The sequence below is a fragment of the Pinus tabuliformis genome, chromosome 6, assembly GCF_031772625.1.
Source record: "Pinus tabuliformis cultivar Carrire ecotype Pingquan chromosome 6, CPIR1, whole genome shotgun sequence".
NCBI lineage: Eukaryota > Viridiplantae > Streptophyta > Pinopsida > Pinales > Pinaceae > Pinus > Pinus tabuliformis.
Window position 1 is genome coordinate 1,015,031,871 of NC_142292.1, and position 18,639 is coordinate 1,015,050,509.

Genomic DNA, 18,639 nt, shown 5'->3' on the forward strand with positions numbered 1-18,639 from the left:
TCCATCTTAATTCAGATCTGCCAATAATTGAGAGGAATCAAATCTGCAAACTTTTCCTCAAGTCGCATTCTGCAAACCTTTCAAGTTACATTTTGAGAGATTTGATCCCTCTTGGTGCTTGGTAGATCCAGAATTAGGATGGATTTATGATGGTTTTAACAGAATGCTTGCTGAAAGTAATTTGATTTCGAATTATGAAATATTTCAAAAAAAATCAAATCTACAAACTTTTCCACGAATTACATTTTGAGAGATTTGATCTTTCTCGATGCTAAATAAATCCAGAGTTAAAATAAATCTGTACTGATTTTAACAAAATATTTGATAAATGTAAATTGATTTAAAATTCTAAAATATTTCAAAAATTTAATATACATACTTCTATTCATCCATAAACTGGGATTAACCAATATTTGCAATCTATAGAGCCCAAAATGATATTGGCTATCCTATCTCAATATATTTAGATGTGTTCATGTTCATGGTCTGTTTGTTATGTATTGAGCAGGAGGCTTTCCGCACAGTAGAGGACATTCATTTCCTGGCTCGAGCTGCCCAGCTTCCTCTGTCTTTAGGCATGATGCGTAATTACTACGCTCAGTTATCCAAGATCTTCAAGGCAGTGGATTGCGATTTGTATCATGCCATTTCGTTGTACCTAAGATTCATCTTAGAAAAAAAGAGTATGTCGAGTTCGGAGTTGGAGCTAAGGGCTTCGGCTGTGTTATTAGCAGCTCTATCTGTGCCTCTTTATGCCGACAATAGGGAAAGAAAGTATGAATATACAATAAGAAAGGACTCGATTCTTATGGGGGCTACTAGGCAAATGGTACCAGAGTTTTATTTTCTTTTGGTTTATCATCAAATATTTCAATTTATCTCTCCCCTTTTCTCACCTGAATCCATTCGTAAATGCCTTTCCGGTTGGATAGCAGTTATGGAGTCTTTTTCTTCTAATTAATGCTGAAACCCTGTGTAATTGTCTTCTGGTTTGATGGCAGTTATCACGCGAGGGCCTATTGTCTGCTCTGGTAAGCTTATTTTTACACCAACAATATCATAATGCATCTGTATAGCGAATTAACTGTGTTTTTAATAGAATATATTTGATTGAATTTAGGCCTCTGTGATCCATATCAATTTTTGAGAAGATTCTTTGGCGAAAATTACATAAAGATACTTTTGTCGACGCATTTCGAACCAACCCGTGTGGTTCATCGTCAGGACAAGTTGAGTGAACAGATCTCGCATTGCACATTAAATAGATAGGGCAGAATATCCAATGACCCAATTTTCTAGACAGGTAACGGCTAGAATGACAACAGCTAGAAAAGACCGGGAAACAGTTAGTTTGACTTTGATACAATTACGTTAACAAGTATATTAAATTAACTTAATTAAATAAATAAAGTTAATACAATTACGTTAACAAGTATATTAAATTAACTTAATTAAATAAATAAAGTTTATACCCCTTATCAAAGTCAAACTAGCTGTTTCCCGGTCTTTTCTAGCTGTTGTCATTCTAGCCGTTACCTGTCTAGAAAATTGGGTCATTGGATATTCTGCCCTATCTATTTAATGTGCAATGCGAGATCTGTTCACTCAACTTGTCCTGACGATGAACCACATTGGTTGGTTCGAAACGGGTCAACAAAAGTATCTCTATGTGATTTTCGCCAAAAAATCTTCTAAAAAAAAATTATTTACGTTCATTACATATTTATTAGATCTTGTAGACTGTTTGGTTTTATATATATACTTAATCGTAAAATTAATTTACTTATATAAATGGATAATCAATAACATTATGTAACATTTTGAAAAAAAAAATTATTTATTTGGAAAAAATGTTTATTTCATAATGTTTCAAAATATTTTTAAAAATTTAAAATAGATTGTATTATTGTCTTATTCGGGACAACTCTTTTTTTTCAATGTTCCTTCTATAGGCTGAATAAATGGTGTTTTAAAAAATTCTTAATTTAAAGATTTTTATAAGTTTATATAACTTGACATTAATATGATTATATGTAGTTTTTTTAATTTTCAAAATGTCTGTTGAATATAGTGTTTTCGTTTTACTTTGGAAATGTATTACACACCTTTCTTTCTCAATGTGCCTTGCCCTTGTTTGTAATATAAGTGGAATGAATGTTTTTATTTTATTTATTCAAGTTTTTATGTCATATTTATATGCAATCTCTTTGTTTGCAATATAGGTCAGAATTGAGTGTTCATGTTAAATTTAGTGCTTTTAACTAATTTAGTTATGCATAGAATAATTTATTTCATGTACTTCATTTCAATTTTTCTTATTTACATTATAGACTCACTAGATTTTATTACATTTTTGTTATGGAGTTTCCACTTAGTGAACCTATGTCATTGTACCTACAATTGTGAGATCTGAAAGAATACTCCTATAAAAATTTCCAAATTCCTTTTGTTGAACCACTACCAATACATATTTTTACTAAAAATAACCCTTATTTTTAAAATACCTCTTCTTATACCCCAATATCTATAATCCTCCCTATCTCACACCCCCTCACCCGAATACTTACAATATATTGACTATATTTTTCACAATTTAAAAGCGCCCTTTATGAATGAGTGTGGTAAGATATTGTTCAACAAGGAAACCCCATGTTTTATATTTACTTATTTGTAATTTCTCCTTGTTTTCAACATTCATGCTAAATTGAGCGTTTCCATCTTGCTTGCTCCAATCTCTCATAATTAGGAAATCTAACATCACATGTACCTTATTTTCATTTTTTTGTTTGTTTATAGCATACTATCTTTTGTTAGTTTATATGTTTTCATCTTACTTGTTCATAGTTTATATTTTCCGATCTTGTTTAAATGTTAATGCCATATTGAGTGCTTCTCTCCGGCTCAAATCTTCATGTCATATTTAGCACTACTCATCTTTTACTTAAGTCCTCATGCCATATTGAGCACTTCTTCCTTATTTGCTGAAATTATCATGCAGAAGCAGAATTAAATGCTTTTGACTCACTAATTTTTTTTTAGTAAAAATAAACACTTCATTCATTATAAAAGAGGAAGTGCAAATATCTTGTATCTCAGTATCTCTACTATTCTCTGCCCATCCCATTTACAAAAATATAATCTACAAAATAACCCATCTTTTTGTACCATTATCTTCTATGCTACTCAATTTCCCTTGATTTATGATATATGGCCTTTTTCCCTGTGTACTTTCCTATCAAACGTTTATAAAGTTAACTCCTCATATGCTAGTCTAATAAACATAGTACTTCAAAAAATAGTGTTACGAAAAACCTGTCCATGACATCTACAAGAAATGACCAAAGCTAGTAGCATCACATGAAATTTATGTAGTCTTCCTTGATCTTAACATGGTTTTCATAAACTGCATAAAAGATCTTACCAGGTTCCACCTTCAAACCTCTTTTGGATAGGAGGTCAGTCGTTGTATTTTGTTCCCTGGAAACATGTTCAAATTGGATGTGCTGGAAGTAATTTACCAGGACTCTAATATGTTTCATCCAATTTGATAATATATGCGGGTTGAAAACATTGTGATCCTTAAGCCAATTGATGATGTTCTTTGCATCTCCATATAGTTGCAATTTCTTAATTCCTAACCGATTTGCGACAGATAACACACCCCTAAGGCAATAATCTCTGCTCTATTGTTGGTTCTTTTACCTCCTTCACACCAGAAATGATAGTAGAAAATTGGACTGATTTTAATGAAAACCCCACATCCACATTTCCTCTTCTTGCAGGCACGATCAAAGAAACCGATCGGGAAACCCTCCATATATTTTTGGATTTGACTTGCCTGTGTTTTACATTTATTTTTTAGGGCCAACCTCATTGAAAAATGCCATTGATTTAATGATATCCCTATGAACATAAACTATTTTTTTTCCCGGGGAAAAATCATAATTTTCTATTATATATGGAAAATTACACACTGTAAATGCTTGTGGCATATGCTATACGTGTGACCGTAGTAATCATAATAGTATAAGTCTGTACATATAACCCAAGTAGGGTGGAACTTCAGAGATTAGTAAGTGTTTACAAAAAGTATTACAAAATTTCAAAAAAAATATTTTTTTTGTGAATTTTTTGTTTGTTGGTGCCTCAAAAATCTATGATAAATTTAGGGCCTATTGGCCCTTTGCTACATCTGTTCTATATAAGTTCTGTGATCGTACTGGTAGGCTTGTCCTTGTCTTTGTTCATGTATTAGCCATTCACCCCTAGGTTGATGCGCTACCTCTTTTGAAAGCTAATTCGTAGATTTGTTGCGCTCCTTCTAAATATGAGTACATGAAATCTGATCAAATTATGATTTTAAAAATAATGCATCATCCAAAATGTTCCTGAGTGAATGAACATGGCATGCAGATGTGCAATTGAACCAATTTATGACAATATTAGAGTCCCCAAAGATTTGTAAGTGTCTATAGTTTTGATTTAGTGCAAAATATGATAGATGACGAAGCGAGATGAGCTCAGCATAATTGTTTGTGCCCACACCCAAGCCCATACGAATTCAGAAGAAATGTGAATCAAATAGGTGGAGTAGGAGTCCCCCCCCCATGTCCCTGTTCTTGGGCTGAACCATCAAAGTAGGCCCAGTGACGAGCATGATCTATTACTTCAGGGGTGATAGTTCGAGTTGAGGTGGGTATGTCCTCGTCCAGGATTTCATTATAGCTGTTGCAAATTCTTGAGGTAATCAGAGGCCACCTGATTTGCTTGCTTTTGAAAATAATATTGTTGCTGCATAACCAAATATTCCAACACAGGATCAAAGGGAGGTTTCAGATTTTCATGGTGGGGGCTACATTCCACCAACTGTTCCATGCTTCCTTAATGCAGTTCCCTTCCCATCTCTGGTTGATGTTTAGCATGGACCACACGTGTTCCCATATTTGTTGTGTGATAGTGCAAGACAAAAATAAATTCTCATTTGATTCCTCCTCCTGGAGGCATAAAACACACCAAGATGACCCTGAAAATATCTTTTCATGAGATCAGTACTGGTGGGTATCTTATTCATGATCATATTCCACATGAAGAGGTGCATGCAGGGCGGTGCCTTGAGTTTCCAGATCATTTGCCACTAAATTTCCAGTACATTGGGCTTATGAGTAGCGTGGATGATGGGGTATCCATCTTTAGGTGTGTATGCCCCATGCACTGTCGGAGCCCAAATCAATTCATCCTCGTCGTCCCTTATTCGCACATGTGATTCTGGTAATGCGTTTGTATAATACCTCCACTCCTGACTCCACAGATTGGGGATACTGAGATCAGTTGTAGACATCCAAACTTTTTGAAAAATAGTAGTATTCATCCGATCCATGATATGAGCTATGGTGATGATGCCTTTGTTGTTAAGAAATTCAATCATCTAGGGTAAGGTTGTACATATTGCCACATCCAATCCATGGATCAATCCCAATGCGAGCTACTGTACTATTGCCGATTCGCCATGTTAGCCCACTCTTGATAATGGGGAGAGTTTGTATGACTACTTTCTAGATAACAAATATTCCATGTTTGTTCCAAGATGGGAGCCGAACCTAATCCATTATATTCTGAGGCCATATATATTTATAAATGACGACTTCTGTCCATAAATTTTTGGTCGTTAGGAGGAGCCAACCCAATTTGGCCACCAATGCATGAGCGAAAGCTGGGAGATCCTTGAGGCCCCATCCCCCCCATTTTTTAGGTATAGCAATTCAACTCCATTTGACCCAAGAAAAGGGTTTACCTTCCTTATGCCCCTTCCATAAGAAATTACAACAAATCCTTTATATTCTAGATAGAATGCCTTGAGGAATCCAGGCGAGAGACATCCAATAGACCCGGGTGGCTTCAAGAACATATTTAATAAGCACTAGACGCCCTACCTTAGACAAGAGTTGATGGCTCCAGTTGCTTAACCTTTTTTCTACCTTAGCTACCAACCAGGTCCAGTCAACAATTTTGTATCCATGAGATTTTATGTGGAAGCCCAGGTATTTCAATCCATCCTCCAGTTGTAGACTTTGGAAGGGGAATTTTTGATATGCATGACGGTGTTCCTGTGGAGAGCAAGCCGAATAGGTAATGGTGGATTTTGGTCGGTTGATTTCCATCCCCATGGCTGTACAAAATTGGTTGTACAAAAAAATCGCAGAACCTCAGAAAGAGTGTTGAAGTCATGTATGCCTCCATTGAGGAATATAAGTACATCATCCACGAACAGGAGGTGAGTAAGTATGCATTGGTCCGTGATCTTGAGTCCCTGTAGCCTCCCTTCCCTTTTTTCAAATGAGATTAGCTGCTTAAACCTTCCATGACAATTAGGAAGAGAAGAGGGGAGAGTGGGCATCCCTGTCGGAGTCCCCTCTCTGCATGGAAGAAGTAGGAAGTAGATCCATTTATGAGGACACTGAAAGAGACATATGTAATGCAACACATAATCCATCAAATGAAGGGAATAGGGAATCCAAGGTGAGTTAATATCATCCTGATGTATAGCCAACTGACATGGTCAAAGGCCTTTGAGAGATCAATTTTGAGAATGGCTCCTTTTAGATTCTTCAACTTGATGGAGTGAAGGGCTTCCTGGGCAGTGCCAATGGCTTCATGGATCTATCGATTGTGGAGAAAGGAAAATTGTTCAGAGGATATGTTATCGGATAGTATCGGCTTGATACGATTTTCAATGATCTTAGCAATAATCTTGTATAGGCAGTTGCAAAGGGAGATGGGCCAGAAATCACTAAAGGATTGAGGGGAGTCCACCTTAGGAATAAGGGCTATGAAAGTAGTGTTAATGGCTTCATACAATCTCCCAGAAGTTTTGCATTCCTCGATTACCTTGAGAAGATCCGGACCAATGATATCGAAGAAGAATAGATAGAATTCCACCGACCAGCCGTCCGACCCTAGACTTTATCCTTCTTGAACCATTTCAATGTGCTCTCTAGTTCTCCTATTGATATAGGTTTGATAAGATCCTCCACTGAGTCTGGATCCACAAATCTAGGGAAATGCCCAGCAATTCGAATAATTTCTACAAGTGTTGCTCTACGGGGGAGCTTTGAAGAGCTGCCTAAAGTGAGTATTCCCCAATTGTACCAGTTGATGAAAAGTGTGAGTCAACTGCCCTTGTTTAGTTGACATATGCCATATAGTATTGTTGGCCCTCCCCCCTTTGGAAAAGTTATGAAAGAACTTTGTGTTGTCATCCCTTGCTTGAAGCCAGATAGCTCTACTTATGAGTCTCCATGTCTCTTCCCGTTCCAATAAAATCTTGGATCTTTGGGCCTCCAAACCCGTCAATGTGGCCTTTGCTTCAATAGTGGTGTACCCTCTGCCTTGGTCATTAGTCAGATCATCAATTTGGCGCTCAATGTCACAGAGAGTCTGTTCATCCCTGAACTTTTTGTCTTTTTCCCAGTTTATGGAGAGTCTTTTAAGATTCACTAGGTTACAATAGAATCCCTCTACCACACAATGATCATTTGATAGTGGGTGGTCTCTCCAATACTCAGTAACTAATCTGTGATAATCAAGGTCCTTTAACTAGGTCACATTGAATTTAAAAGGAGACCTGGGATTTTGTGATGGGCCAGCCAACTCTAAATAGATGATCCACGGGGGAAGGATGCTATCAGATCTTCATGGATGAGAAAACGATCCAATCTTATGCCTAATGTTGCATCTCCAATCCTTCTATTGTGCCAAGTTGGCATATTTTTGTTCATAGGGATATATATAAGGTGATGTTGCTCCAATAGTAGTTCTAGTTGGTCAGAGAGGGGATCCAACTGTGAGTGATGACCTTGGGATTCTTCATGGCCAATGGTGAAATTTAGGTCTCCTACTAATATGGTAGTCTTGTTGATTAGAGAGAGCCCTAATAGATTGTTCCAGAAATCCAGTCTATTATGATTAGGAGCATATATATTAACAATGCGAAGATTCTTGCCCAGCTCCGCGGAGAAAATGTCCAAACCAAGGTACCCATGGCCACCCCATGCAGAGATAGGTTTAATGGTACGGGAGTTTACACCCATAGCAATACCCCCCGATCGCCCTATGACATCCAAGGCTTGAAAGCTCCAACCAGGCTTCAAAGAGTGTAGGATATGGTTAATATGCTCTGCCATACCTAAGGTTTCTTGTAGAAAAATAATATCACAAGGCTTCAAAGTGTGTAGGATTCGGTTAATCTGCTTTGCCATACCTAGGGTCTCTTGTAGAAAAATAATATCGCAAGGCTCAGAATCCAAAAGCCTCTTCAGAGCTAGTTTTTTGGAGGGACTAGCTAAACCCCTGCAATTAAAAGATAGCCACTTCATGGGGGAACCATAGCTAGGGTTTCCTGTGCTCTAAGTACCCTTTTGATGGTGTTCTATCTGCCAAGGGCCACATCAACCCTTGCAAGCTTAATGGCTTTAGAAATATTAGAGGGACACCCCCGGGAGGGTTTGGTCTCCACAGTCGAAGATGAAATACCTAATCCAATTGATTCCAAAAGTGCAGGGATTCAGAAACAGAGGTTATATGAATGTGATCGGGAGGAAGTCACTGACACAGATGGATCGGATTGGCCCGAAGAAAACACAGTAGGGAGAGTGGTGATAAAGATAGTTGGAGGTGGGTCAAGCGAAAAATTGATAGGAGTGGAGATCATACAAGGGATGGATGCAAATGCAGACAAAGAATGCATGAAATTACTAAATTGCAAAACAGAGGAACAAAGAGGAGGAGTTGTACCCATGGATGGAACAGTTGCTGCAACAATTCGAGATCTTGTCATGGGCGTGTATATAGGTGGAACTTGGACAGAACAAGTTGGCCGAGGAGTGTCCCCAACCGCATCCATTGGATTAGCAGGACGTGAAGGCTAATCTTCCACTTGTGGTTCATCAGGCTGCATATACTTTTTTCCCTTTGCATATGGAGGAGATGATGGTGAAACGAGAGGACATTCCTTATACAAGTGCCCTACCTTGTGACATCTTCGGCATTGGAAGGGGACCCCTTCATAATCAAGGATTTGCTTGCGAGAAAAATGTCTCTAGTGGAGGGTGATCTTCTCCTCCAATCCTTCCCTTGTATCTAGATGGACCAAGATTCGCGCCATGGACATGTTGCCTGAAGATTCATATGTCTTGTCATGTTCTAGATAAGTCCCCAGGGCATTGCCTATGCGAATGAACACATCCTCCGACCAAAAATGCATTGGTAGCCCTGGAAGACAAACCCAAATCAGCCTTGCACCAACCTGTTCCCTTTCTGGGTCAAATAGGGGCTCCATCGTTTAAGCAGCACCGGGGCAAGTTCAATGTGCCAATATTGCGAGAGGACCCAATCTGTATACTCCTCCCTGTGGAATCTGAGAGCAAACCACCCATGGGTGAGAACAATAATCAAGGGCACTTCCTTAAGAAGTGAACTGCAAATTTCCATGGTCCAGAGTCATAGACATTCTGCAGAGTAGTTTCACCCTCTGACTTGATCCACAAGAACCTTGTTGACCGTATCCACCACCTCTCCCATCGTGAGGTTGATGTCCTTGTCTTTCACCTTTACTCACTTCCCTTTCTTTACTTTGTTGGATCTTGGAGCCACCGGGTGGTCTCGGAAGGGGTCCCTGCTGCCTTGATGTGCCGCTTATGGGGGTTGAGGGGTGCTCTTAGGGCTAGGGACAGGTGTACTGAAGCATCCCGAGGGAATGGGGAAACAGAGCAGAGGACAGTTAAGGATAGGGTTAGAGATGCTAGCCGGAGTGGAGAAGTTGGGGGAGGAAAGCCCAGGCTGAGTGATTTCGGTGGATGAGGGGGTGTCGGAGGGAGCGGTAGGGAGAGGGAGGTCAGGGAGTGGGGAATCGAAAGAGGGAGAAGGAGGGATGCAAGTGCGATGAGATTGAGGGTTGCAGGGGAAAGCAGAGGACAATCCAAGCCAGAAGATGTGTCCAGAGCATCGGAATATGGCAGGTGGGGCATAGATGTCCCAGGGCAATCCGTGACAGGTATCTATGCAGACAGCAGGCGAAGTAGTGAGCAAAAGAAGCCAGATCCCAACACGGCATGTGGGTGCGTCCAAATCTCCTCATATGGATTTGGGTCGGCTGAATAGTCGATGACTTCCGAATCCATTTTGGCAGTCGTGAAAGGAGTCAGTGGAGTGGTAACGGTTGAGTGAAAGGGAAGGAGCCTGACCACACACCGTAATAGAAGGGAAATCTGTAGGTAAGATTCAGATGAGGAGTGATAGCGGCTGCAGAAAGTCCACGAGGGCTTACCCTAGAACCTGAGGCGCTACATCACGAAAGATCGGAGCATCCTCGCTCTTCCTGCCACTCAAAAAGTTATTCATGAACATAAACTGTTGTTTGTTCAATACCTACATCACTGCTTCTCCAAATCAATCAGAAAATACAAATTGGGAGAAAACGATATTTCTTGTGGTCCTTGTACCACTTTTGACTCATTCACTTACAGAAAGAAAATTGTAGCAACACAATTTCATTGTCAATTTTTCTTGTTTACAATTTTCGTATCAAATTTAGTGTTTTCATTTAGTTATTTGGAATCTTCATATTAAATTAAGTGTTTGTTTGGTCTTGTTACTCAAATAGCATCAAATCTTTATAGCTTAATTGAATGCTTTTGACTTATTTTTCTCATATATAAAAATCTTATACTTATTCTCAAATTTTTCTTTATTTGCAATAGTATTTAAAATTTACTTACACTTTTTCCTTTGTTTGCAATAATATTTGAAATTTTCATTTTATTTAATCAAATCATTATATTTTTTTTGAATGTTTTCGTCTCACTTCAAATCTTCATGGGATTCCCAATTTTCCTTCTTTTCCATATAGGCATTGTTCACAATATTAATGCTGCCATTGAATTGAGCAATTTATCTTAATTATAAATATATTAAAAAATTTATAACATCACATATACCACATTCTCAATTTCTTCTATTAAAAGAGAATTGATCAGGTTTTCAATAAATGTATTCTTTCTTGATTTTTGCATTGTCCTATCACAGGTCTCACAGGATATTCTGGCACATGTTCCACTACTAGTAAGGAGGTTGTTCCATCTGCTTGAAGAAACTGATGCCATTGAGTGCTACCCAGCGGATCTTGCAGCAGAAGCCCGATCACTCTTGTCGACTCTCCACCCGCAGCTGATCCATTACTACGCTTCCAAATTGCGGAAGCTCATCGTTTTAAGAGTGTTGAAAAAGGTAAAAGCGACCATTGAAAATATAAGATGTCAACCTGTGTTTAATGGTGTTATAAACACTATGGTGGATGGAAATGCAAATCTTCTACTATTTAAAAGTTTAAAGAAGACTTTGGAGTTTAGATTATATATATATATATATATATATATAAATAAAACATGGGTAGTGTCATCACAAAATGGTTGATTTTTCTACTAATGTGTTGTTTTTTAAAATTTCTAGTGATTTTTAGGGTAGTTTAAGTAAAGATGTTATCCTGTTATCTTAGTTAAATATTTTAATTTGGTCGAATTACAAAAAAAAATTAAAAAAATAAAAATAAAAATAATAATTTTATTGTTAGATATGAGACTTTTGTGATTTATATAGGGTAGTTTAAGTAAAGATGTTATCCTGTTATCTTAGTTAAATATTTTAGTTTGGTTAAATTACAAAAAAAAAATTAAAAAAATAAAAATAAAAATAAAAATAATAATTTTATTGTTAGATATGAGACTTTTGTGATTTATATAGTAGATAAATGTCGTTTGGATTAATCCCACCATTAGAATTCTTAGGATTAAACATTTTAACTTATCAAATTACAAAAAATAATAATAATAATAATAATAATAATAATAATTTTATTGTTAGATCTGAGACTTTTGTGATCTATATAGTAGATAAATGTCGTTTGGATTAATCACATCTTTAGGATCATTAGGATTAGGTTGACGTTTCGAACCAACCAATGTGGTTCATCCTCATGACAAGGTGAAAAAATCATACAATCTCCGTGTTCATCCTCATGACAAGGTGAAAAAATCATACAATCTCCGTGAATAAATAGTAATTGCCCAAAGTTAGCGGTTGAAAAATAGATAAATGTCATTCGGATTAATCACATCATTAGGATCATTAGGATTAGGTCGACGTTTCGAACCAACCAATGTGGTTCACCCTCAAAACAAGGTGAAAAAATCATACAATCTTCATGAATAAATAGTAATTGCCCAAAGTTAGCAGTTGAAAACTAGATAAATGTCGTTAAATGTCATTCAGATTAATCACATCATTAGGATCATTAGGATTAGGTCGACGTTTCGAACCAACCAATGTGGTTCATCCTCAGGACAAGGTGAAAAAACCATACAATCTTCATGAATAAATAGTAGTTGCCCAAAGTTAGTAGTTGAAAACTAGCCATTGGAGAATAGTCAAACAAGTAAATAATTTTTTAATTTATAATTAGATTTAATATTCTAAAATTAATTATAAATTATTAAAAAAAATAATTTTAGTTATAAAGTAGAAGTTAGAAGTATGAAGCTTGTTAAGAGAATTAATAAGGGGGTGATAAAATAGTGTTATTAAATAATAATAAAGTTATAAGGTTTGAGAATAAGTTAATACTAGCTGCTATGTAATATTAAAAAATAATAAGGTTAAGAGATTTAAATCTAGCAAAATCTCAAATGTAACGAATAAGGTTATCTAAAAGGGTTATGGATTAATTATTATTATAAATTTAGTTATACAATAGCATTAAGGAATAATATATAGCTAAGAATAATCATTAATAATAAGGGTTAAAAACAGATGCAAGGAGTTTTATAAAAATATCAAAAACTAATAAAGTATAGAACTATATATTATTGAAGTAAATAGGAGTTTAATAATTGATTTTAATTAAGTAAAAAAGGGGGTCAAAAACGAATCAAAATGAGGACATAAGATATAAAGAGGAGGGAATTACAATATATAAAGTACAAAGGAGCTTGAGCATATAAACCTATAAACAAATAAAACGAAAAAGAGATCATAAGGCGAGGGTCGGAATCCAACTTTTACTCAACTTCCAAGGACATAAGATATAAAGAGGAGGGAATTACAACACATAAAGTACAAAGGAGCTTGAGCATATAAACCTATAAACAAATAAAACGAAAAAGAGATCATAAGGAGAGGGTCGGAATCCAACTTTTACTCAACTTCCAACCATCATCTCTATTGAGATTCCTAGCATGTCTTTCAATCTCAATAGCCTCCCTAAGCTTCCTATGGTGGAAATGGTCAACCCTAGCAATGACTCTAGAATCTTCAATACAGACATGGTGCTTGGATTTCTCCGCATGCTCAACTAGAACTGATGAGCGGGAATGATTGTGTCTAGTGTCTGTCACGCGCTCATGGATCCTTTGGTTAATTGATCGATCTGTTTCTCCAATATATGTAGTACCACAAGAACACGGAACCAAGTGAACCAAGTAGCCTTTCAACCAAGTAAACGTCTTTCATGTCCTTTAGGTCGATACGGTCTTTAACTGAACCAAGAGAATTTCTAATGGTCCTTAGAGGTTTGAATGAAGAGGAAACATTACTCCGTGGCAATCCTGTCAATGTTCCCTTGAATAAATGGGAGATGAACCTTAGAGATAGGATCAACCCAAGCAGTGTTAACTCTGGACTCCTTACAGCCTCTTTGAAAGGCCTAGCATGTCTTTCAATCTCAATAGCCTCCCTAAGCTTCCTATGGCGGAAATGGTCAACCCTAGCAATGACTATAGAATCTTCAATACAGACATGGTGCTTGGATTTCTCTGCATGCTCAACTAGAGCTGATGAGTGGGAATGATTGTGTCTAGTGTCTGTCATGCACTCATGGATCCTTTGGTTAATTGATCGATCTGTTTCTCCAATATATGGAGTACCACAGGAACATGAAACCAAGTGAACCAAGTAAACGCCTTTCAACCAAGTAAACGTCTTTCATGTCCTTCAAGTCGATATGGTCTTTAACTAAACCAAGAGAATTCCTAATGGTCCTTAGAGGTTTGAATGAAGAGGAAACATTATTCCGTGGCAATCCTATCAGTGGTCCCTTGAATAAATGGGAGATGAACCTTAGAAATAGGATCAACCCAAGAAAAACCTGAGTTTTGTTGTATTATTAATTAAAAAATTTTTAGCTTCCTTAAATTACATTATTTTTTTACATAAATAATTATAATTGTAATTAATAATTAAATCAACTTAAATTCATGTAAATTATTAATTTACAAATTACATTGAGATAAAAAAAAAACACCATATTAATCGGTCTTAAAAGGTATGAGTAGTGTGTGGTGTCGGTATCGGTCTTAAAGGTATGAGTAATGTGTGGTGTCGGTATGAATGGTGTTATGTCTGTGCGCTGGGATCAAGTTACAAAAATCTCTTTCCTTTAAATAAATTATATTCCATAAAATTGTGGCAAAAACCTTGAGTTCCCTCAAACTTAAAAACTAAAAACTACTCATACAGATAATTAACTTACAGGGAATAATTTTATGGCCGGTTTGTGCAGGCTTCTACAACATATCACATCTTGAAATTTGAAGATCTTCACAGCATTCTACCTTTTCTGACTCTTTCAGAGGTGAAGCACCTTCTGATTGAAGCTAGCCAGCATGGAATTTTGGACAACGAGGTGGAGTGGATCACTAGGAGGGGCGTTATTCACTTCAAGGTGGTCGTGGTCCATTTTTATAAGTAGGATGTCTGTATTTATTTGATGTATAATTATGGAAATTCTAATTTTCTAGCTTTTACAGGGACATGGCATCGAGAGCTACGACCACGCCCTGCGCAACCGTTTGTTGCGCCAGGCCAGGGCTCGCGAGTTAATACATTCTACAGCACAACCCACTAAAATTCGCCGAGTGGTGGATTTTCCAAGTTACACTGAAAAACCAATTCATGGCTACGACTCTGTAAGTACCCATCGTTGCCCCAATCTGTGCTTGTTATTTTTCGGCTGATGGGCATTGCGTTTATTCGTTTTGTGTATTTATTGCAGGAGCTGTATACCGGCAGATGGAGGAATGGATCTCGTGGGGAGTATTTTGCAGAACAGCAGGAAGAGGAAGAGGAACCCGACTTTACGACGTCCACGTCATCGACAGACAGTTCAGCAGAGGACGACGCTGACACGTGGCAATTCCATCGCGGAGAAGGTGCTCCGCTGTACACTTGGCACTACATTCCTCGAGAGCGTCGGCGTTCACTTGACAGGTGGGGACATAATAGCACGGCATCGGACGACAGCTGGCGCAGCAGGAACGCCCAGGTTGCAAGCGTCAGTAGCGCAGAAGCAGAAACGGTCCAGAGTGGGACGACAACTGATGCTCCGCGTGGCAGGGCTGCCAGCTCGGATGATGTTGATCGTGACCTGTGCTCTCATTGCAGGTGGCACAGGGATCAGGGTTGGTGACATTGGAAGCAACTTATCTTCAGGATTTTAAGAGTTTAGATAGTCAATAATTTTGGATTGATGAGTTGTTATTAGGGCAGGGGATTACAACTTTGTGGGTTGACACGTGGACGTTCCAAATTCCAGGTGGTAACTGTTTAGGAAGTCTCAATGTAAGTGTAGTAATGTGTGAAATCCCTGCCAAGTCCAGTTTGGTGTTCATGGTTGCCATGCTGTTTATGGGCCACGTCCCTCGTGTCTGCATTCAGATTTGGCCACGAGGCAAAATAATGCCCTTCATTATTCAAATTTTATTTATTAAAGAATTTATCCTTTAGTTGGATTATAAAATATATATCATTTTCACATTAATATAATTGATATTAGGATTTGAATTTCTAGGAATGATGAGTTATTTGGAAGCTATTTTTTCCTCTGTGTTTCTTCACAAGATAATTATTACGAAGAGTATCCTTCCCTATTGAAGGAAGATGTTGAGTGTTGGCCATGTTTTTAGAATTATTATTTTTTTATTATAGTGGTTTCGTGATTTGCGTTACACAGGGTCGATTATCATTGTTATTGGTCGATTATGACTGTTACTTTTATAGCCACTGGGAGCTGCACTAGGGTAAGTGGGGATTTGAACTTGTGACCTTTAGTACAGAGCCCGTCTTTCTAACAAACTTCACCGCATTGTGATTACCAACTCACTTAACCCTGTGAGGCTAGAGTTTTAGAATTATTATTTGTTTTTTTTACCTTATCAAATTTTTTAGTTATATATGATTAATTTTTTTAGTTATATATAATTTTTTTATTTATATGTGACCAAAAAATGAATATTATAATATTAGTTATTATGATATTTGTGATAAAAAAAATAAAAATTCTACATTTAATTTCACAACTTATTGTATACATATTTTGTTGGTGCATATAATATTATGCGTTTTGTTGAGAAGAGATATAAGTATCATATATTACATATTCAATTTAACATTTAGCCTTGATTGTAAAGTGATTTATGTATGGCACAATGTCATTCGATCATCTATAGGTATTAAAATTCTAAATTATTTAGGCCAAACAAAATATAAATATCACATTGTAGATATTAGTAAATGAAAATTTGTGTCTATATATGGGTGTTAAAAATCATTAGAAGAAATTTAGGCCAAACGAAATATAAATATCAAAGTTTGTAGATACTAATAAATGAAAATTTGTGTCCATGCAAGGGTGTTAAAAAGCATTAGAAGAAGTGCTAAAAGTTAATTATATAAATGCTTTCTAAACATATGTGCTTATTGTAAATATGGCTTTTAATCCATAATAATGGAAAATTAATAACATAATATCCATTCATATAATTTGAAGATGGAATATGTGATTGATAATTGTAAGAAACAAAGAGCTTGTTAAGACATCTTTAGTTTCTATACCTCATTATCCTATATTATACAAAGTACAATGCTTCAAATGGTGAGAAGTTAAATTTCAAACAAATACAAGAAGTTAGACTTCATATTATTTGATTGGGTAAATTCATTGGAAAAAGAGAAAGGAAGAAAGGAACATTGAAAAAACCTATCAAAAAGTGAGGTGGCTTTTCTCACCTACAAAATCTCCTCATATGATCTTAAAAGATCCTTGAATCTTAATATTGGTCACTTGGTGAAGTGATCCATATTAAACTATTGTTTGACAAAACCATAGGTAATCACTTTGTCAATTTCCATCAATACATTGGTTAGTCCCATGCTTATTTATTGGCGATCAACTTAAAATTGATTTAGCAAGGAGTAAGTTCTCCATGTTTACCTTTGGTCATTAGTTCTTCTGCTATAAATAGACAAGAGAAGCACAAGAAGTTATCACTAATCACCACATGGGAAAAGGTATCATAGTTAAGGTGTTCATGCAATTCTTGTCTGGTTGGAAAGCACATTAAAATCCCTAAAATTATAACCATCATGCCACATGTTTAGTTAAGCTTTCTTTACAACTTTTATTTATTTATTTCATGTGCCATGTTTTGTCTTAGCCTTCTAATATCAATGAGTATGTTGCCCAAATAATCAAAACACTATAATTTTGGAAAAGAATAAATAAATTTTGAAGCTTAGGGTATGTATTTGTAGTGATCATAGTACAAATAATACCAAATAATAATAATGAAAATAATAAAAGAAAATTGAATCCTACGAAGTAGCCAACATGAAGGGAAAATGGAAGGTGAGGATAAATCTAGTTTTAGAATTATTGTTTATTATTAATAACACTCTATCCAACCATAACTAAACATGAAGGGAAAATGGAAGGTGAGGATAAATCTAGTTTTAGAATTATTGTTTATTATTAATAACACTCTATCCAACCATAACTAAATGGATTGATTCTCTTATACCAAAGCTATAGTGATGTTTGAAACATCTTTCAAGCAACATTTTGAGATAATTTGAGACAAACTACATAATCATCATTTTGAGATATCTTTCAAAAAAAAAAAATATGATTGAAAAATTAAAATACTTGTTAATATTACTTTTTAATCGTATTTGATGGTCAAATTGGCTCATACTCATTGTTTTGACTCTTAAATTCCAACCTATATCATTAATATATGTTGTTTTCTTTCAAAACTTTTCAAAACTCATGAAGCATGTTTAAATTTTATTTTTCGATATACATGAAAGAATAGTGCTCCAAATGAGATTTGAAGTAAAACAAGATTTAAACCATTAAACCTATTTTATGCTTAATTAACATTACAACGTGGAACTAATAGATGGAGCCCATTATTATACCAAAAAAACATTAATGTGCCAAAAGTGAATCTATTTTATGTTGACAAGGGTATCACAACATGGTTTGAATAAATGGTACATAGAACATCAATGCTCCAAACATGATCCGAAGCTAAACAAGAGTTGAAGCATTGAATATATTATATGCTCACAAGAACTTTGCAACATTTAATTTTGGATAGACGATGCTCCCAATTATACAAATTAATATCAATGTGAAAAATAATAATTATTCTATGCTCCCAAAGCATTTTAACGTCCTCACAGGAACATCACAACACTTCAAATTTGGACATGAATAGACAATGCTTCTAGTAATATAATTAACGTCAATGTGTC

The 18,639-nt window shown here is 36.1% G+C and overlaps 1 protein-coding gene across 1 annotated transcript; it reads left to right on the plus strand.

Annotated features, from left to right (window-relative positions):
* Positions 1-577: 577 nt before the first annotated feature.
* LOC149262433 (eukaryotic translation initiation factor 3 subunit A-like) lies at positions 578-15,511 on the plus strand. The gene is made up of 6 exons (XM_089379330.1): positions 578-829; positions 1,002-1,031; positions 11,080-11,280; positions 14,606-14,767; positions 14,853-15,011; positions 15,098-15,511. Exons 1-6 carry the CDS (start codon positions 578-580, stop codon positions 15,509-15,511), a joined length of 1,218 nt encoding a protein of 405 aa, XP_089235456.1.
* The last annotated feature ends 3,128 nt before the right edge of the window (positions 15,512-18,639 follow it).